This window comes from Tursiops truncatus, chromosome 15, assembly GCF_011762595.2.
Source record: "Tursiops truncatus isolate mTurTru1 chromosome 15, mTurTru1.mat.Y, whole genome shotgun sequence".
Taxonomy (NCBI): Eukaryota; Metazoa; Chordata; class Mammalia; order Artiodactyla; family Delphinidae; genus Tursiops; species Tursiops truncatus.
The window spans coordinates 56,663,724-56,686,125 of record NC_047048.1 but is presented as its reverse complement, the minus strand read 5'-3'; the positions used below and the strand labels follow the sequence as shown (position 1 = coordinate 56,686,125).

At 42.0% G+C, this 22,402-nt stretch overlaps 1 protein-coding gene and 1 pseudogene across 5 annotated transcripts in view; one reads left to right on the top strand and one right to left on the bottom strand.

Moving 5' to 3' along the window:
- Positions 1-1,632: 1,632 nt before the first annotated feature.
- The window catches only part of ATRN (attractin), a 175,812-nt gene continuing 155,042 nt past the window's right edge, over positions 1,633-22,402 (top strand). For 4 of the 5 annotated variants that reach the window (XR_004522188.2, XM_019950676.3, XM_019950677.3 and 1 more), the window contains exon 1: positions 1,634-2,158. Coding sequence is in view for 4 of the 5 variants with exons in the window: in XM_019950676.3 (XP_019806235.1) it covers positions 1,776-2,158 (383 nt within the window). In the remaining variant the exon portion in view is untranslated. Of the gene's footprint in view, positions 2,159-22,402 lie in introns of all 5 variants that reach the window. The other variant, XM_019950678.3, reaches the window with a different exon arrangement.
- On the bottom strand, positions 20,402-21,455 carry LOC101318031 (glyceraldehyde-3-phosphate dehydrogenase pseudogene; annotated as a pseudogene).

The window sequence follows — 22,402 nt, the reverse complement described above, 5'->3', positions numbered from 1 at the left end:
CATGGTAGGGCCATGTCTTCCATTTTCCTGTCTCATCCTGCACATCGCCATGTAGGAAACTGTAGCAAAACATAACCTGCAAACCAGAATGCCAGTGCTAGGGCCTAGGCTGAACAACGGGTTTCACGTAGGAATAGGAGGGATGTGTGGGTGGAGAGCTGGCTGTTGTGCAGTTCAGCTCCAGCAGGCTTAAGGGGATGCAGAATGAAGAAGGTCAGGACCTGGGTATGAGGTACATCGTAGAATTTTAGAATTCTGTGCTCTGTGAAGAGAAGCTTCACAGGTACATGAGGGCCTTTCTTTGTTTCCCACGGACTGCAAGGTGCCCAAACTATGAGATAGCTGCCATGGGAATATTCATCCCACCACAAGGCTTATGTCAATGTTCTGGTTATCTATTGGTGAGTAACAAACCTCTCTAAAACTTGGAGGCTTAAAACAGCAGCCAGTTTATAATTTCTCAGGATTTTGGGTAAGGCATAGTAGGAAAGACTTCTCTCTGTTCTACATAATATGGAACGGCTGAGATGGCTGGAACAATGGCTTCTTCCCTCAGTGACTTCTTGTCCCTCAGCTGGGATGGGTCCACCAGGTTCTTGTGTCTGGGATCTCAGTTCTTGGTGATAACTGGGTTCCTACTTTTCCTCCATGTGGTCTCTCTGCAGCAAGGTGGAAGAGCAGCTGCAGCTCAGGACTATCAAGAGCTCAAGATCAAGATTGCTAGGTTGTTCTTAAAGGCTCAGAACTGGAACTGGCACATCATCACTTGCCCCACATTCTTCTTCAGTTAAATCGAGTCACAGGTCTGTCCAGATTCCAGGGTCAGGGACCACACAAGGTTGTACTGCCAGGAGGCATGTTTCACTGGGGGGCACCAAAGTAACGAACTACCTGACAAGAAGGGCTCCAGGAGCAGAACTGTGTATGAGGGGGGGAGAGGGGGGATGCTCCAGTTCCTAATTTTATGCTGCCCTTTCTTCAGAGATGATTGGAGGGCAAATAGCGGGGAGCAAGGTAACCTCAAACTTCCTGTACAGGATTAAAGGTGTGTGGTCTGGTCTGCTACTTAATCAGCCTGTATCAAGGGAGGCGCACTGTGTCTTCACTTCTAGGCATTTATTGAGCATAGCCAATGCGCTAGGTTCTTAACACAGGTGTTACTTCGTTAACCCTATACTACAGAGGACAAAGCAGAAGCTCAAAGGCAGCACTGCTACAGTACCGCACTTAGCGTCACACCACGACGGTGACTCCTAGGCCCTTTCTGCCCCGCAGCGAGAGTTGGGGTAGAGCGATGACCGGCGCCGGGGTCTTCGGGACCGCAGCGCTCAACTCTGCTGGCTTGGTTAGCAGAGGGACCGGATCCGAGGCAGCGAACGGGAAAAGGGTGCTTCAGGACCGCTACTCAGGGTCTGCCTCGCCGGGCTAAGGGATAAAACTAGAGCACTAGTGCGCTTCGTTAGAGGTCGGAAAGGCCTCGCCTTATCCCAGGATCCGCGTTAGAGGTCTGCCTCCAGGGCCGCGTGCCCCGCCCACGCACGCATGCGCCGACCCCTCGTCCCGCGCAGCTCCCGCCCCGCCCTCAGGATTGACCGCCCGAGCCACCGTCCGCACAGCCCCGCCCCGCACGGCCAGGGGAAGGCGAGCCGGTTGTGCCCTGTGGTGTGCGCGCGCGCGCGCGTGTTTGTGTGTGTGTGTGAGTGTGTTTGTGTGTGTGTGTGTGTGTGTGTGTGTATGTATATGTGTTCGTGGGGCACCGTCTCAGCCCCGGGAAGATGGTGGCGGCGGCGGCGGCGACTGAGGCGAGGCTGAGGAGGAGGACGGTGGCGACGCCAGCGCCCGGGAGCAGGAACAGCAGGCGGTGCCGGGACTGGGACGCGACCAGGGCTGGGAGGCCAGGGCTGGGGACCCGGCTGCGCCTCCCACGGCGGCGGCGGCGGCTGCTGCTGTTGCTGCTGCTCCCGCCGCTGCTGCTGCTTCCCTGGGCGGCTGAGGCCGCGGCGGCAGCGATGGCGGTGTCGGGCTCAGCCTCAGCAGAGGCCAAGGAATGCGACCGGCCCTGTGTCAACGGCGGCCGCTGCAATCCTGGCACTGGTCAGTGCGTCTGCCCCGCCGGCTGGGTGGGCGAGCAATGCCAGCACTGCGGGGGCCGCTTCAGGTGAGTGGTGTGGGGGGGGGGGTGTCGGAGGGTAGGGCTCAGCCAGAGGCCGAGGCTTAAGGGCCGCTCGAGACGGCCCCAGGCCGGAGGCGGCTGCCCGACAGAAAGTGGGGGGGATAGGGCCGCCCCATGGTGTTTGAGGACCATTTGCTTCCTGGGAGGTCATCGTCTCTGGCCTGGGGTCTTCCTGTAAGAGAAGTTGAAAAGGTTCGAGGCAAGGGTGGGGGCACCCCAAAGGGGTTTGGGCGCGGCGGACTACATGGGACGAAAGCTTAGGATCCCGAAGAGTTTCAAAGCCAGTCTCTGAAACTGGGCCTCTTTTGGAAAAACGAGGTATAAAAGAAAAGGTGAGAGAGCCAGTCTTCCTTAAACATTTCTTTGGAACATCCCTTCGTTCTCTAGAGCCTGATGAGTTCCTGGACTGATTGGAGATGTGGGGTACTCCGAAGAAACAGGGCCCTGGGAGAGCTTCGTTGTCTGGAGATAGAAGGGAAAAGGGTAGGATTGTGAGATATTAGAGATAGAAGAACCATCGGTTATTGGCTAAAGGAAAGTGAAGAAACTAGCCTTTGGAAGCTCACTGGAGGAGGCGGATTGGAACAAGGTCTGTCATGGAGAGGGCATCGAAGGAGGTTCCTGTTTGCCCTGGTTTCTGGAGAATATGGAGTTCTGAGTTGGCCTGGTTCAGGGCAGTACCTCTTGGAGAGATCACTCATTAATTAATTAGTAGTTAACTATTATTTGCTTTAGTTGTGCAAGGATTTCTGGGTAATACAAACAAATAGATTAGCCAGACTTTGGCCTAGTCCACAAGGAGTTTGGAATATAGCTAGAGAAAGATTTGTACATAGATAACCATAATCATAAGGGCTACAGAGTCATTCATGCTTTTGGCAGATATTTACTGAATTTTTTTGATGTCAGATAGGGAAGAGTGGGGAAATATGAAGAACAAGACAGGCAGGGTCCCTGCTCTCATAGATCTTACATTCTAGTGGGGAGACAGACAAGAAGTAAATAAATAAGTGAAAGAAAAGAACAAATAATTTTAGGTAATGGTAAGTGCTGTCAAGAAGGTAAGTCAGGATGGCCTGATAGACAATTATAACCAGTTGGTAACTTTAGGAGAAGGCACTCATTTGAAGTGACATTTGATCTGAGACCTGAATGAGGTAAGGGAGAACCTGTGGGAATTCAGGGGCAGAGAGGGTGTGACTAGCTGAGGGGGTACAAGGGATATTTTGAGGAGGAGGTGACGTTGGATTTGAGTACTTGAGGATAGTAGGATTTGGAAGTGTGGCACTGGGAAAAAAATTTCAGATGGAACAAAGGATGCAAACAAAATTGTGGAGACCAGAAAGTAAAGTATTGCTAGTGCCAGGGTATATAGAAGAGAATTGCGAGAGAGAAGTTTGGAACCGTAGAATTATAGACTCACGTAATGTCAGATCTTCAGGGGAACACGGAGGACGTTGAAGAGCTGAGCTCTTTGTCGTTATGGAGAAAGCAAGTGATTTCAAGACTAGTGTACTGTAGGGCCAGCCTTGTACCTTTACTTAGGGTTCTGGGTAATGTGGTTCTGGTTTATGAACTACATTAATCTACACAAACTTGTTGAGGGCTACTCTGGGTTGGGTTATGAGATTACAGTGGTTAACGAGACAGACACAGTCCTGCTCTTACGGAGCTTACATTCTAGCTTGGGAACAGTAATCAGTTTCTTATGATTTTTCTTAAAGCTATGGAAGTGAATAGGAGGGGGCAAACGGAGGACTTGATTTAGTTTGGAAAGGTAAGGTTAGTGTCTGAATAAGTGGCTTTTGAGTTGAGATCTGAAGGGTGAAATGCCACCACCTACATGGGAGGTGGGGTGCTGAGGGTCCAGTACGTACAGAGGCTTGGAGATGAGAGGGATCATGGCAGGATGGATAGAAAGCCAGGTGGCTGGAGCAGAGAGAGCAAAGGGGAGCAAGACTGGTGAGATAGGAGCCAGGCCTTGTGGAGCCCTGTTGGTTGGGTTGAGAATTTTGACCTTTAGCCTGTGAGCAGTAGAATAGCATAGTTCATCTTGTTTTCATGACATTACAGGCTTTTAGATTGGCGCCAGAGCAGGAATGGCCTTTGAAGATGGGGCCAGACCATTTTGAATTTGAGGAACTTCCACGATCAAGTGAATGGATGGTTGGGTCAGAGGAGAGTTCTTCAAGTTCTGAAAATCTGGGATGCCTTAGTAGACCGTGGGGGCCCACAGGGTGGGGAGGGATATATATAGCTAGATCAGTCTGTCTAATGTTCAGAGAAGGTGGACTCACTTTAAGCATGAGAGATGGTGGGCAACTAGATTGGAACTGTTGACATGGGTCAGGACAGCAGTAACGAGAACTTGAGATAAGCTGTGGGAATGGAGGCAGGGTTAGGTGCTCGGTGGTATTGTAGAGGTGAATGACAGATCTTTCTTTGAAACTGGCTTGCTCTTGGGAAGAGAGAGGGGGATGGTGAAGGAAAGAAAACTAGATCCTATCTTAGTTGATTGAGAGGACGGTGTTACCATTAACAGACACAGGGACACAGGAGGAGCAGATTTGAGATGTTTAATTTTGCACATACTGAGATTGGAGTGTTTACAGGGTTTCTACCTTGTGGGACAGGTGTAAGTATTGGAGTCATCTACATATAGAGAAAGCAGGTCTAAGTGTTCACGTGGACAGTCCAGAGGATTGGAGAAAAGCTACTTGTTAGGGGGAACATCCAGTCCTGACACTGGTTGTCTCAAATGGCGTCATCCGTCAGTGAAGGGGCACTCCTGGTTGTTGTGGACACTCCACTTGAGCCAGTTCCAGCTGGTGTCAGTGCTCTTTCCTGGGCGAAGAGTTATGACCTTTATTCTGATAATTTCATTATATTTTGTGGGATTCTGGAATTTGCATTTTAAAAAAAGGAAAGTAAGGGACTTCCCTGGTGGTGCAGTGGTAAAGAATCCACCTTCCAATGCAGGGGACGCAGGTTCGATCCCTGGTCAGGGAACTAAGATTCCCCCATGCCACGGGCAACTAAGCCCACACCACAACTACTGAGCTCGCAAACCTCAACTAGAGAGCCCGCATGCCGCAAACTACAGAGCCCACGCGCTCTGGAACCTGCACACCACAACTAGAGAGAGAAAACCCACACACCACAACTAGAGTGAAGCCCGTGTGCCCAACAAAAGATCCCACATGCCTCAGCCAAGATCCTGCATGCTGCAACTAAGACCCGATGCAGCCAAAGATAAATAAATAATAAATCTTAAAAAAAAAAGAAGCAATATTTTAAAAAAGTGAAAGTAAGAGGAACTTACATTTCTAGGCTTTAAAAAAAACCTTTCATTAAATTTTTAGTTGTAGGATTTTTTAGGGGAAGAGTGAAATGTTGGTTTTTATTATGTGTTGGTATGGGTCTTGATTTAACTTACAAACCTCTTTGTTATTAAACTTCGAGACATTAGAATGAATACCTTTCTGGTTTGGGTCAGCATTAGGTTGGTGTGATTTTTAAGCCTTTTAGTTCCATAAATCCTGTGTTACAATTGCTGTTATAAGGTCCTTTTTATTAATTGAAAGGAATGTAGGATAATAAGAGAGTTAGATTTCACTAAAGTTATCATACTGAGTCCATACTACATGCCACGGACTGGATCAGGCATTTTCATGTATATTGTGCCATTTAATCTTCAGGACAACTCTGAGGGTGTTGTTTACAATTTGGATTATTGTGTGGTTATAGTTAGAAAAATCACTTAATTTTTTTTCCAAATATAAGATACTATAGAAATGATTAATTACAGAGGATAAAGTTAATGGTGTCAGTTTAATAAAAATAACTATGAAATCTTTGGTGGATGATTTCTAAAGCAATGCCACTTCCATTCATTTTTATGTGATTCAGTAATCATGTTTTTCTACTTGTGATATCACCATCGAAACTTTTGTTTGGAGGATAAATATATCACATTAAGTTAGAAAATAAAGATGTTAAGCTCATTTATGAAATTAATACGCATTTAATTCTTTTAAGTTCCTGTATACAACTTCTGGGAGGTTAGAATACAATAACCTGCTGAATTAGAGCCTTATAGTTGCCCATGATATTAATACTGTCTATAGAAGAAAAAGAAAGGCATTTATTCAGCATCTGTTTTGTGCACAGCACATTGCAGTAATAGTAGTAGTAATAGTTGCAGCAGTAGCTGCTTCCATTTTTCTAGCATTTCTCCATTTTTTCCAGGTGTTGTGTCAAGGGCCTTTTAGAAATTATTCTTTTTAATCCTTAGAGTGAAGTTATTCCCATTTCACAGTTGGGTAAACCGAAGCTTGGAGATACAGAGTAACTTGCCCAAGGTTACACAACTTGTGAAAAATTGAGATCTGAACTCAGGCCTTGTCTAATTCCCAAACATATGCTTTCCTTTATACCATTTGGCCTCTCATTTTTTCTGAGTCGAGTCATCCTTTATGGACATTATTTGGAAGGGCTGACATAATCCCAACACTCTGAGAAACAAAGGAGGGAAAATAGGTTTGTTACAATAGGAAAGCTAGCATAAAAAAAAAAAATCTTAATTTACTTGAATCTGTCTGGCTACTGGCCTGAGGACATAAATATGTTTTTCTAACTAGTGAAGTGAAAATTCTGGAAAATAAAATTTGATATAAGAAGGTAAAATAAATACTTATTTTGCTTACAGTAATTACTAAGAAGTATTAACCTGAAGCCCTAAATTTATGTTCATGAATCAAATTTAGACCTGTCTGTTTTTCCCAGTAGAATATAAGCTCCATGAGGCAGGAATTTTTATCTGTTTTGCTCACTGTTATATTCCCAGAGCCTAGAGCAGTGGCTGAGACATAGTGCTCAATAACTATCGTTGAATGAAGGAATGAAGTTCTGCTATATATTCTTTATGACTTAAAAAAAAGTCATCTGTACCTATATGACTGCCGTGTTTGTCTTCTGTCCTTTTATTTCTCCTGAATTTCATTGTCTTGTCTTCCACTGTTTGCTGGGCATCTTTATTGGGATGTTGTGCTGTCCACCTCATACTAAGCCACATCGAAGACCAAACTTCTTATCCTCATTGAAAAAAATAGTGTTTTCCTTTGTACTTCCTTATTTCAGTAGCAAATTCTACTTTAGATAACCAAAGGTCAAAACTTAGGAGTAATCTTTTGCTCCTTCTGTTTGTTCTCCCTTCTCTAAAGTCTTAGAAATGTGTTCCTTTCCATTTTTCCTGCTGCCATCCTAGTGCACCTGGCCCTTCACCTTATTGCTGACCTGCCTCTGTTGCACCCTGGCTGGTTTCTTGCACCTCCAGAATACATTCTACCCTGTGTCATATAATCCCCTGAGAACATGTATCACTGTCTTGCTCAGAAACCTTCCTAACATACAGAGGGACCTAGGGCCAGATCATTAAACTCCATACCAAGGAGTTTGGGCCTTATCCTCTTGTTTTGTTTTTGTATTTTATTATTTTATTTATTTTGGCCGTGCTGCACAGCTTGCAGGATCTTAATTCCCTGACCAGGGTTTGAACCCGTGCCCTGAAAGCACAGAGTCCTAACCACTGGACCACCAGGGAATTCCCTGTTTTGTTTTGTGATTGAAATACAATTTATGTACAATATTATGTTAGTTTCAGGTGTACTACATAGTGATCTGACATTTGCGTACATTATGAAATGATCACCATGATAAGTTTAGTAACTATCTGTTCCCATACAAAATTACTGTAGTATTATTGACCATATTCCTTATGCTGTATATTACATCCCTGTGGCTTATTTATTTTATAATTGGCTGTTTGTAACTCTTAATCCCCTTCACCTATTTTACCCCTACCTGGGCCTTATCCTCTTGGAATTGATAACATGGTCTAAATTACTGACTTTTTAATACCGAATCTCCCAATGTTCCAATCATGTTGGGCACATGATCCAAACCCTGTTACCGCGGGCAGTAGTTTTAACTTGTTTCTTTGATACTGCATAACTGGGATTGCCAATTTTCAGCTCAGGATCAGGCTGTTCTCACTGCCCTGTACTTTAGCTCTTTTTATCTAGTTTCACATTCAGAGGCTCATTAATTGTCACTCTATTTGTAAATTGTATTGGATACAATTTCTATCAAAGTTCTTTTAGTGACAGATGCCCAACTCAGACAAGCTTAAGAGAAAAAAATGGGAGAGATTTATTGGTTTATGTGACAGAAAAGTCCAGGGGATATTGTTGGCTTCATATGTGGGTAGATCCAGGTGACCAGTTGGTCTCTCTCCTCTCTTTACTGGCCTCACTTTCAGGCAGGCTCTCTTCATGTGATGTCTCCAGGAGCTAAATCACACTGGAAAAGAGTAACTTTTCCTTAGGAGCGTGTAACAGATAAGGAAGAGTGAGAGTCTCGCTGGTTGGTCCCTTGTCCTTTACTGAAGCAGTCACTGTGGCTAGTGTCCTGGGAATGTTCTGACTGATTAGACCTGAGTTGAGTACCTCTCTGGAGCTGGGGGATGAGGGTCCAACTTCATAGATGGAAGGACTGAGAAAGGGGAAGGAAAACGGAAAACACACTGTCACCAGAAAGTGGGGCCGGTACCGGGCGGGTGAGGACAGTGACATCGCTGCCTATTCTTAGAACCTGCTGTTTGGTGAATACTCAGTAAGTGTTGATGATGAAACTTGGGAATGGTCTGGAAAATATCGTATCATGCTGGTCCCCCAGTTTATCAGAAATTCACTCCATGAGGGACCCACTATGTGGAATGTTGAGGTTACTGCAGTGAAGACTGTTTTGTGTTGAGAGCCAAGTCATTGAATGGCAGTTATTCATCCCTTGATATGTGACAGGGAAAAAAGAGAGGATTATGGGAAGAATCAACAAAATATGTGCTTATGTTGTGTGAATTTATGTTATTTTGGGTGGAAACTTTATATAAAATACATAACAGACCTTTCAAGCTTTTGGCTGATTCCTGGAAGAGTTTACTTAGATGAAAAGGTAAAAATATGTTTATTGAGTAAAAAGAAAAATTTAGCATGAATGTCTTAATATAATTGCCTAATATGTTTGAAAGCAGGTATCTGACATTTAAACTTTACCTCTGTGAAAGGTTCCCAAGATAGGCAAATGCATTTTATTTACTACAGTATAGAAGACAGATAAATATATAGGAAAAAAGCAGAGTATGTTTATGATCAAAACAGTTTTTACTAATTGTGATTAACTTATTTAATAAATTTGTAGGTTATCTTTATCTTGAGAATTAAATATAGAAGTAGGTACCTGTTAGCGTGGTTGAACAGAAATCATATTGGTTTTTCTCTTTAAATACAATCTTGTTCCTAAAACTGAAATGAAACTGTGGTTGTACTTTCCCTAATGATTGTATCTAGAAATTCATCAGCCACTAACCTATTATGAAACTTGTTTCTCATTTATACTCTTTACTATTTTCTGTGATTTCCCAAATGCATGATGGCAAAACTGCCTCTTATTCATATGTTGTATACTAATCTAATCCTTCGTTTTGTTGCTTTCTTCCTTCCATTTTTCCTTTTCTCCCTATACTTTCAAACTGGCCCTTTATTGTTAGCCTGACTTTTTCTAATTTTTCCTCCTTAGGGTGAATTTCTTTTATTTACCTTGCTTTTTTCTTTCTCCTCCTTTTATTGATGTCATATCCCTTTAACTGCTTTTCTTTTAACACCTGAGACCGTGGTTTGATTTCATCCTTTCAGGTTTTAATTCTTTAAGTTTTCTGTTTTTTCAAGTACATTTTTTTTTTCATTTTTTTTTCATTTTTTTTTTCAAGTACATTTTGAGTGAAGCTTAATTCAGGCTATTTATTAACGTGTTTACTTATCTAGAATTCTCTTTCACTTATAGAAGTCAATTTTAGTTATGGCTGAATTGCCTCTTTATTGTTTTAGAATTTGACATTAACGGTGTACAGTTATTAAGTTGAATGAATTTTCCAATTAATTCCTCTTGGTACTTTTTGCATTCTAATTAAGGATTTTCTAATTTGTTTATTAATAAGCCTATAAGCATTAGAGGCTGAAATTGTGTCAGGTGCTGTTAAGGGACACAAAAGTAACCTCTTGACCAGTGTTTCCTATATTTTTTGATTCACAAATCCTTTCACAAAAATGTATAATCTTGTGGACTACCTTAATTACACATTAAAAAATGTATCCTATTTTTGATAAGGTGATTTTAAATAGTAAAAAGTAACTTCCTATTAAACATTATAACATACATTTTGAATACAGTTTGTAATGATATTCATAATATAAAAAGAAAAATTTCTTTTCCCTCTTTAACATGTATTTTAAATTAATTGAGTAAGGAGAAGCATTATTTATACACAAATAAAAAGTGACATTTAGTTTGGGGATCGAATATATATTAAAATAGAGATTGTATTTGGCTCTGCTTTATACTATAGAAATAGACAACTTTCCTGTCCTCATGTTTGTTATTCATGCATTTGTGCTTTAAAAATTATTTCTTAGAATTTTTTTGTGTTTTGTTTCTAAATGATAAAAAGATAGTGGTTTTCAGCTGTATGTAAGTATTCCTTTGCAAATAGCATACTTCCTGTGTGGATGGTTTTTCAAAATTGAATGAAAAGGCCAAATTGGCTGTAATTGTCACTTAATTTTCCCCTTTCACATTGGTTTTTGAAATACTGGAGACATCTTGCAAAGTTATACAAGGATTTTTCTTTTTTCTCCCATATCTCTTCCCTCTTGCGTCTCCCTCCCTCCCACCCTCCCTATCCCACCCCTCTGGGTGCTCACAAAGCACCGAGCTGATCTCCCTGTGCTATGCAGCTGCTTCCCACTAGCTATCTATTTTACGTTTGGTAGTGTATATATGCCCATGCCACTCTCTCACTTTGTCACAGCTTACCCTTCCAAGCCCTCCCCATATCCTCAAGTCCATCCCTAGTAGGTCTGTGTCTTTATTTCTGTCTTACCCCTAGGTTCTTCATGACATTTCTTTTTCTTAGATTCCATATATATGTGTTAGCATACGGTATTTGTCTTTCTCTTTCTGACTTACTTCACTCTGTATGACAGACTCTAGGTCCATCCACCTCACTACAAATAACTCAATTTCGTTTCTTTTTATGGCTGAGTAATATTCCATTGTATATATGTGCCACATCTTCTTTATCCATTCATCCGATGATGGACACTTAGGTTGTTTCCATCTCCTGGCTATTGTAAATAGAGCTGCAATGAGCATTTTGGTACATGACTCTTTTTGAATTATGGTTTTCTCAGGGTATATGCCAAGTAGTGGGATTGCTGGGTCATATGGTAGTTCTATTTGTAGTTTTTTAAGGAACCTCCATACTGTCCTCCATAGTGCTGTACCAATTCACATTCCCACCAGCAGTGCAAGAGTGTTCCCTTTTCTCCACACCCTCTCCAGAATTTATTGTTTCTAGATTTTTTGATGATGGCCATTCTGACCGGTGAGAGATGAGATCTCATTGTAGTTTTGATTTGCATTTCTCTAATGATTAATGATGTTGAGGATTCTTTCATGTGTTTGTTGGCAGTCTGTATATCTTCTTTGGAGAACTGTCTATTTAGGTCTTCTGCCCATTTTTGGATTGGGCTGTTTGTTTTTTTGTTGTTGAGCTGCATGAGCTGCTTGTAAATTTTGGAGGTTAATCCTTTGTCAGTTGCTTCATTTGCAAATATTTTCTTCCATTCTGAGGGTTGTCTTTTGGTCTTGTTGATGGTTTCCTTTGCTGTGCAAAAGCTTTGAAGTTTCATTAGGTCCCATTTGTTTATTTTTTGTTTTTATTTCCATTTCTCTAGGAGGTGGGTCAAAAGGATCTCGCTGTGATTTATGTCATAGAGTGTTCTGCCTATGTTTTCCTCTAAGAGTTTGATAGTTTCTGGCCTTACATTTAGGTCTTTAATCCATTTTGAGCTTATTTTTATGTATGGTGTTAGGGAGTGTTCTAATCTCATACTTTTACATGTACCTGTCTAGTTTTCCCAGCACCACTTATTGAAGAGGCTATCCTTTCTCCACTGTACATTCCTGCCTCCTTTATCAAAGGTAAGGTGACCATATGTGTGTGCGTTTATCTCTTGGCTTTCTATCCTGTTCCATTGATCTATATTTCTGTTCTTGTGCCAGTACCATACTGTCTTGATTACTGTAGCTTTGTAGTGTAGTCTGAAGTCAGGGAGCCTGATTCCTCCAGCTCCGTTTTTCGTTCTCAAGATTGCTTTGGCTATTCGGGGTCTTTTGTGTTTCCATACAAATTGTGAAATTTTTTGTTCTAGTTTTGTGAAAAATGCCACTGGTAGTTTGATAGGGATTGCATTGAATCTGTAGATTGCTTTGGGTAGTATAGTAATTTTCACAATGTTGATTCTTCCAATCCAAGAACATGGTATATCTCTTCATCTATTTGTATCATCTTTAATTTCTTTCATCAGTGTCTTATAATTTTCTGCATACAGGTCTTTTGTCTCCTTAGGTAGGTTTATTCCTAGATATTTTATTCTTTTTGTTGCAATGGTAAATGGGAGTGTTTTCTTGATTTCACTTTCAGATTTTTCATCATTAGTGTATAGGAGTGTCATATATTTCTGTGCATTAATTTTGTATCCTGCTACTTTACCAAATTCATTGATTAGCCCTAGTAGTTTTCTGGTGGCATCTTTAGGATTCTCTATGTATAGTATCATGTCATCTGCAAACAGTGACAGCTTTACTTCTTCTTTTCCAATTTGATTCCTTTTATTTCCTTTTCTTCTCTGATTGATATGGCTAAAACTTCCAAAACTATGTTGAATAAGAGTGGTGAGAGTGGGCAACCTTGTCTTGTTCCTGATCTTAGTGGAAATGCTTTCAGTTTTTCCACCATTGAGGATGATGCTGGCTGTGGGTTTGTCATATATGGATTTTATTATGTTGAGGAAAGTTCCCTCTATGCCTACTTTCTGCAGGGTTTTTATCATAAATCGGTGTTGAATTTTGTCAAAAGCTTTCTTTGCATCTATTGAGATGACCATATGGTTTTTCTCCTTCAGTTTGTTAATATGGTGTATCATGTTGATTGATTTGCGTACATTGAAGAATGCTTGCATTCCTGGAATAAACCCCACTTGATCATGGTGTATGATCCTTTTAATGTGCTGTTGGATTCTGTTTGCTAGTATTTTGTTGAGGATTTTTGCATCTATGTTCCTCAGTGATATTGGCCTGTAGTTTTCTTTCTTTGTGACTTCCTTTTCTGGTTTTGGTATCAAGGTGATGGTGGCCTCGTAGAATGAGTTTGGGAGTGCTCCTCCCTCTGCTATATTTTGGAAGAGTTTGAGAAGGATAGGTGTTAGCTCTTCTCTAAATGTTTGATAGAATTCGCCTGTGAAGGCATCTGGTCCTGGGCTTTTGTTTGTTGGAGGATTTTTTTTTTTTTTTTTTTGCGGTACGCGGGCCTCTCGCTGCTGTGGCCTTTCCCGTTGCGGAGCACAGGCTCCAGACGCGCAGGCTCAGTGGCCATAGCTTCACGGGCCCAGCCGCAACACGGCATGTGGGATCTTCCAGGACCAGGGCATGAACCCGTGTCCCCTGCATCGGCAGGCGGACTCTCAACTACTGCGCCACCAGGGAAGCCCTGTTGGAAGATTTTTAATCACAGTTTCAATTTCAGTGCTTGTGATTGGTCTGTTCATATTTTCTATTTCTTACTGATTCAGTCTTGTCAGGTTGTGCATTTCTAAGAATTTGTTCATTTCTTCCAGGTTGTCCATTTTATTGGCATAGTGTTGCTTGTGGTAATCTCTCATGATCTTTTGTATTTCTGCAGTGTCAGTTGTTACTTCTCCTTCTTCATTTCTAATTTTATTGATTTGAGTCTTCTCCCTTTTTTTCTTGATGAGTCTGGCTAATGGTTTATCAATTTTGTTTATGTTCTCAAAGAACCAGCTTTTAGTTTTATTGATCTTTGCTATCATTTCCTTCATTTCTTTTTCATTTATTTCTGATCTGATCTTTATGATTTCTTTCCTTCTGCTAACTTTGGGGTTTTTTTGTTCTTCTTTCTCTAATTGCTTTAGGTGCAAGGTTAGGTTGTTTATTCGAGATGTTTCCTGTTTCTTAAGGTAGGGTTGTATTGTTACAAACTTCCTTCTTAGAACTGCTTTTGCTGCATCCCATAGGTTTTGGGTTGTCATGTCTCCAGTCATTTGTTTCTAGGTATTTTTTTATTTCCTCTTTGATTTCTTCAGTGATCACTTCTTTATTAAGTAGTGTATTGTTTAGCCTCCATGTGTTTGTATTTTTTACAGATCTTTTCCTGTAATTGATATCTAGTCTCATAGAGTTGTAGTCGGAAAAGATACTTGATACAATTTCAATTTTCTTAAATTTACCAGGGCTTGATTTGTGACCCCAAGATATGATCTATCCTGGAGAATGTTCCATGAGCACTTGAGAAAAATGTGTATTCTGTTGCTGGAATGTCCTATAAATATCAATTAAGTCCATCTCCTTTAATGAATCATTTAAAGCTTGTGTTTCCTTATTTATTTTCATTTTGGATGATCTGTCCATTGGTGAAAGTGGGGTGTTAAAGTCCCCTACTATGAATGTATTACTGTCGATTTCCCCTTTTATGGCTGTTATTATTTGCCTTATGTATTGAGGTGCTCCTATGTTGGGTGCATAAATATTTACAATTGTTATATCTTCTTCTTGGATTGACCCCTTGATCATTATGTAGTGTCCTTCTATGTCTCTTGTAATAGTCTTTATTTTAAAGTCGATTTTGTCTGATATGAGAATTGCTACTCCAGCTTTCTTTTGGTTTCCATTTGGATGGAATACCTTTTTCCATCCCCTCACTTTCAGTCTGTATGTGTCTCTAGGTCTGAAGTGGGTCTCTTGTAGACAGCATATATATGGGTCTTGTTTTTGTATCCATTTAGCCAGTCTGTGTCTTTTGGTGGGAGCATTTAATCCATTTACATTTAAGGTAATTATTGATATGTATGTTCCTATTCCCATTTTCTTAATTGTTTTGGGTTTGTTATTGTAGATCTTTTCCTTCTCTTGTGTTTCTTGCCTAGAGAAGATCCTTTAGCATTTGTTGTAAAGCTGGTTTGGTGGTGCTGAACTCTCTCAGCTTTTGCTTGTCTGTAAAGGTTTTAATTTCTCCATCAAATCTGAATGAGATCCTTGCTGGGTAGAGTAATCTTGGTTGTAGGTTTTTCTCCTTCATCACTTTAAATATGTCCTGCCAGTCCCTTCTGGCTTGCAGAGTGTCTGCTGAAAGATCAGCTGTAAACCTTATGGGGATCCCCTTGTGTGTTATTTGTTGTTTTTCCCTTGCTGCTTTTAATATGTTTTCTTTGTATTTAATTTTTGACAGTTTGATTAATATGTGCCTTGGCGTGTTTCTCCTTGGATTTATCCTGTATGGGACTCTGTGCTTCCTGGACTTGATTAACTATTTCCTTTCCCATATTAGGGAAGTTTTCAACTATAATCTCTTCAAATATTTTCTCAGTCCCTTTCTTTTTCTCTTCTTCTGGAACCCCTATAATTTGAATGTTGGTGCACTTAATGTTGTCTCAGAGGTCTGTGAGACTGTCCTCAGTTCTTTTCATTCTTTTTTCTTTATTCTGCTCTGCAGTAGTTATTTCCACTATTTTATCTTCCAGGTCACTTATCCGTTCTGCCTCAGTTATTCTGCTATTGATCCCTTCTAGAGTATTTTTAATTTCATTTATTGTGTTGTTCATCGTTGCTTGTTTCGTCTTTAGTTCTTCTAGGTCCTTGTTAAATGTTTCTTGAATTTTCTCCATTCTATTTCCAAGATTTTGGATCATCTTTACTATCATTATTCTGAATTACTTTTCAGGTAGACTGCGTATTTCCTCTTCATTTGTTAGGTCTGGTGGGTTTTTATCTTGCTCCTTCATCTGCTGTGTGTTTTTTTGCCTTCTCATTTTGCTTATCTTACTGTGTTTGGGGTCTCCTTTTTGCAGGTTGCAGGTTTGTAGTTCCCGTTGTTTTTGGTGTCTGTCCCCAGTGGCTAAAGTTGGTTCAGTGGGTTGTGTAGGCTTCCTGGTGGAGGTGACTAGTGCCTGTGTTCTGGTGGATGAGGCTGGATGTTGTCTTTCTGGTGGGCAGGTCCACATCTGGTGGTGTGTTTTGGGGTGTCTGTGGACTTATTATGATTTTAGGCAGCCTCTCTGCTAATGGGTGGGCTTGTGTTCCTGTCTTGCTAGTTGTTTGGCATAGGGTGTCCAGCACTGTAGCTTGCTGGTTGTTGAGTGAAGCTGGGTGTTGGTGTTGATATGGAGATCTCTGGAAGATTTTCGCCATTTGATATTATGTGGAACTGGGAAGTCTCTTGTGGACCAGTGTCCTGAAGTTGGCTCTCCCACCTCAGAGGCACAGCACTGACTCCTGGCTGCAGCACCAAGAGCCTTTCATCCACACGGCTCGAAATAAAATGGAGAAAAAGTAGAAAGAAAGAAAGAAAGAGGACAAAAGAAAATAAAGTAAGATAAAATAAAATAAAGTTATTGAAATAAAAAATAATTATTAAACAAATTTTTTTTAAAAAGTAAAAAACAAAAAGGACGGATAGAACCCTAGGACAAATGGTGAAAGCAAAGCTATTCAGACAAAATCTCACACAGAAGCATACACATACACACTCACAAAAAGAGGAAAAGGGGAAAAAATAATAAATCTTGCTTTCAAAATCCACCCTCTCAATTTGGGATGATTCGTTGTCTATTCAGGTATTCCACAGATGCAGGTACGTCAAATTGATTGTGGAGCTTTAATCCGCTGCTTCTGATGTGGCTGGGAGGGATTTCCCCTTCTCTTCTTTGTTCTCACAGCTCTCCGGGCTCAGCTTTGGATTTGGCCCCGCCTCTGCGTGTAGGTCGCTGGAGGGCATCTGTTCTTCGCTGAGACAGGACGGGGTTAAAGGAGCGGCTGATTCAGGGGCTCTTGCTCACTCAGGCCAGGGGGAGGGAGGGGTACGGAGTGCGGGGTGAGCCTGCGGCGGCAGAGTCCAGCATGACGTTGCACCATCCTGAGGCGTGCCGTGCGTTCTCCCGGGGAAGTTGTCCCTGGATCCTGGGACCCTGGCAGTGGCGGCTGCACAGGCTCCTGGGAGGGGTGGTGTGGATAGTGACCTATGTTCGCACACAGACTTCTTGGTGGCGGCAGCAGCAGCCTTAGCGTCTCATGCCCGTCTCTGGGATCCGCGCTGTTAGCCGCGGCTCGCGCCTGTCTCTGGAGGTCCTTTAAGCAGCGCTCTTAATCCCCTATCCTTGCACACCAGGAAACAAAGAGGGAGGAAAAAGTCTCTTGCTTCTTCGACAGGTCTAGACTGTTCCCCGGACTCCCTCCTGGCTAGCCGTGGTGCACTAACCCCCTGCAGGCTGTGTTCACGCTGCCAACCCCAGTCCTCTCCCTTTGCTCCGACTGAAGCCCGAGCCTCAGCTCCCAGTCCCCGCCCGCCCCAGCCGGTGAGCAGACAAGCCTCTCGGGCTGGTGAGTGCTGGTCGCACCGATCCTCTGTGCAGGAATCTCTCCGCTTTGCCTTCCGCGCCCCTGTTGCTGCGCTCTCCTCCTCGGCTCCGAAGCTTCCCCCCTCTGCCACCCGCAGTCTCCGCCCGCGAAGGGGCTTCCTAGTGTGTGGAAACCTTTCCTCCGTCACAGCTCCTACCCACTGGTGCAGGTCCCATCCCTATTCTTTTGTCTCTCTTTATTCTTTTTTCTTTTGCCCTACCCAGGTACGTGGGGAGTTTCTTGCCTTTTGGGAGGTCTGAGGTCTTCTGCCAGCGTTCAGTAGGTGTTCTGTAGGAGTTGTTCCACGTGTAGATGTATTTCTGGTGTATCTGTGGGGAGGAAGGTGATCTCCGCGTCTTACCCTTCCGCCATCTTCCTGGATTTCCCCTATACAAGGATTTTAATCAGAAGGTTTAGCAAGATGATCTTGTGGCAAATTTGCAGAATTAGGTTCATTTCATACCCTTCCCTAAAATGTATTTAAATATCATGTCTTATGCGTCTCTTTTAATAGATACCATTACTGTCTTTTAATTGGAACATCATTTGGACTCCTGGTTGAGAAACACTGAGCAACCCTGACCAAGTAACTGGTTGCTTTGGTGCATGTATTTGGTGCTGGTTCAGTCTCTGAGCTAACTTTAACTTCCTTTTAACATGAAATATTTTAAGCTTGTGGAAGAGATACAAAGAATAATAAAATGAACATCTGTGTACTTGCAACCTAGCTCTTCTGAATTCCTTCATATTAATATTACTACATAATTATATAAGTTGTGTAATATAAAGCATTACAGATATCACCAAGGTTCCTATATTACTCCTTCCTCATTCTGTTTACCTTAACTCTCCCCAGAGGTAACTAGTGTGGTGAAGCTGATGTTTATTATTTCTCTTGTATGTTTCTATTTCACTACAGATACACACACACACACACACACACACACACACACAAATGTCTTATTTCCAAAAACAAGATCATGTTTTCAAACTTTATAAAAAGTAATCATTCTGTAATATGTTTTTTTCCCACTCCTAAACCTATTTTTTTATGCTTTTGAGATGTTTGTGTTGATAAATGTAGTACTAGTTGATTTCATAGCTATATTCATTACAGAATTCCAATTTATTTACCTAGTTTTCTGCTGCTGGGCATTTAGATTTTTCCAGCTTTTGCTGTTATGAACAGTGCTACAATTAACATTTTTACATATCTCTTTGTGTACCTGTGTATGATTTTTCTCTAGGGCTTTGATCTTCAAATTTTGAAGTACCTCCAAAATATTTAAAAATTCTGTTTACTTCCTTGAGTACTTTTAGGTTAACATGCAGTTGACATACACCATTTTTAAAAAAGGTCTTTATGTAGTTGCAAAGAATGTCATTTCTGGTGTATTATAAATAGAGTTACTGAAAAAATCCATTATATTACTTTACAAAATTTATTGGGTACCTGCAAATTTTATAGCAGTTTGTTAACCATTCTCACTCTTTTTTTTTTAAAAACATCTTTATTGGAGTAAAATTGCTTTACAATGGTGTGTTAGTTTCTGCTTTATAACAGAGTGAATCAGTTATACATATACATATGTTCCCATATCTCTTCCCTCTTCCAGCTCCCTCATTCTCACTCTTTTTAAAAATACGCATTTAGGGTCTTCTTCGACAGTCAATTTTTTCAGTGTCCCTTTTTTTTTTTTTTGCCTAACTTCTTATTTCATTCTAATTCCTCTGTACAATTTTCCCCCCCTGGGTTATGAATTCTGTCCACTGATCTAAATGTCAGATAACATAAAACTCACCATTTTAAAGTGTACAGTTACGTGATTTTTAGTGTATTCATAAAGTTGTGCAACCATCATCACTATCTAATTCCAGAATATTTTCATTATGCCAAACAGAAACCCTGTACTTGTTAGCAGTCACTCCCCATTCCTCCTTCCTCCCAGTGCCTGACAACCACAGTCTACTTTCTGCTTACGGATTTTCTGTCCTAGGCATTTGTGGTCATTTGTGACTGACTTCTTTCACTTAGTGTAATGTTTTCAAGATTCATCCATGTTGTATCATATATCAGTACTTCATTCCTTTTTATGGCTGAATAATATTCCATAGTATACATATACCACATCTTATTTTTCCATCCATTAGTTGATGGACATTTGGGTTGCTTCCACCCTTTGCCTATTATGAATAATGCTGCTGTGAACATTCATGTACAAATTTTTGAGTGGACATATGGGTATGTCTCTTGGGTGTTTGCCTAGGAGTGGAATTGATGGGTCCATGGTAACTCAATGTTTACTTTTTGAGGAAGTGCCAAACTTTTTCACAGCAACTGTACCAGTTTACATTCCTACCAGCAGTGTATGAGAGTTGCATTTTCTCCATGTTCTCATCAATACTTATTTTCTGAAGTTTTATTTATTTATTTATTTGTTTTCTGGGTACAGTGTACTTTATTGATGGTACATGACAAGGTAGGGCTCCCTAAGCCCCTCCTCCTCCCCTTCCTCAGGGGGTCTGGGATGGAAACCACGTGGAGGTCGGGAGATTCTCAAGTGTGTTGGAGGACGGAGTTGGGGCAAGGACTCCCCAGCAGCAGAGGACCTCTCTCTTCCTCTCGTGCTCCTGCTGGGGCTGGTGGTCCAGGGACTCTTACTCCTTGGAGGCCATGTGGACCATGAGGTCCACCACCTGTTGCTGTAGCCAAATTCATTGTCATACCAGGAAATGAGCTTGACAAAGTGGTCGTTGAGGGCGATGCCAGCCCCAGCATTGAAGGTAGAAGAGTGGGTGTCACTGTTGAAGTCGTAGGAGACAACGTGGTCCTCAGTGTAGCCCAGGATGCCCTTGAGGGGGCCGTCCACTGCTTGCTTCACCACATTCTTGATGTCCTCGTATTTGGCAGGTTTCTCCAGGCGGCAGGTCAGATCCACGACGGACACGTTGGGGGTGGGGACGTGGAAAGCCATGCCAGTGAGCTTCCCATTCAGCTCAGGGATGACCTTGCCCACAGCCTTGGCAGCGCCAGTAGAAGCAGGGATGATGTTCTGGGCAGCCCCTCGGCCATCACACCACAGCTTCCCGGAGGGGCCATCCATGGTCTTCTGGGTGGCAGTGATGACATGGACCGTCGTCATGAGTCCCTCCACGATGCCGAAGTGGTCATGGATGACCTTGGCCAGGGGGGCCAAGCAGTTGGTGGTGCAGGAGGCATTGCTGACAATCTTGAGGTGGTTGTCATACTTCTCATGGTTCACGCTCATGACAAACATGGGGGCATCGGCAGAAGGGGCAGAGATGATGACCCTCTTGGCTCCACCGTTCAAGTGAGCCCCGGCCTTCTCCGTGGTGGTGAAGACGCCGGTGGACTCCACCACATACTTATCACCAGCATCACCCCATTTGATGTTGGTGGGATCTCACTCCTAGAAGATGGTGATGGCCTTTCCATTGACGACAAGCTTCCCGTTCTCAGCTTTGACTGTGCCATGGAACTTGCCATGGATGGAATCATACTGGAACATGTAGACCATGTAGTGAAGGTCAATGAAGGGGTCATTGATGGCACCAATGTCCACTTTGCCAGAGTTAAAAGCAGCCCTGGTGACCAGGCACCGAATACGGCCAAATCCATTCGCTCCGATCTTCACCATCTTGTCTCCGGGACGCAGCTGGCACTGCACACAAGACACGGCTGTCTGTCGAACGGGAGGAGCAGAGAGCTTTTCATTCATTTATTTTTTAAAAAAATATTTATTTGGTTGCATTGGTCTTAGTTGCAGCATGCGGGATCTTTGTTGCGGCATGTGGAATGTTTTGTTGCAGAGCGAGGGCTCTTCGTTGCAGTGTGTGGGCGTCTCTCTAGTTGTGGCGTGGGGACTTCTCTCTGGTTGTGGTGCGCAGGCTCGGTAGTTGCGTCACGTGGGCTCTCTAGTTGTGCGCGCGTGCTTAGTTGCCCAATGGCATGTGGGATCTTAGTTCCCCAACCAGGGATCAAACCTGTGTCCCCTGCATTGGAAGGTAGATTCTTAACCACTGGACTACCAGGGAAGTCCCATTCATTTATTGTTATAAAATTATTTATATAAATAAATGAATGAATGGCTATCCTAGTAAGTACAAGCTGGTATCTCATTATGGCTTTGATTTGTATTTCCCTAATGACTATTGGTTTTTAGTATCTTTTCATGTGCCTGTGTGGCCATTTGTATATCTCCTTTGGAAAAATGTCTACTCCAATCGTTTGACCATTTTCAAAATTATTTGTCTTTTTATTGTTGTGTTGTAAGAGTTCTTTATATGTTCTGGATATTAGACCCTTTTCAGATATATGATTTGCAAATAATTTCCTCTTATTTTGTTGGTTGTTTTTCACAAGAACAACCTTGATAATGCTTTTTACATACAAAAGTTTAAAATTTTGATGAAGTCTAATTTTTCTTTTCTTTTTTTTTTTGTTCATTTGCTTGTGCTTTAAGTGTCTTTCTTATCTAGGAAACCATTTCCTAATCCAAGGTCATGAAGATTTACACCTGTGTTTTCTTTTTAAGAGTTTTATAGGGTTAGCTTTTACATTTTGGTCTTTGATCCATTTTGAATTAATTTTTGTACATGCTGTGTGAGGTGGTGGTTCCACTT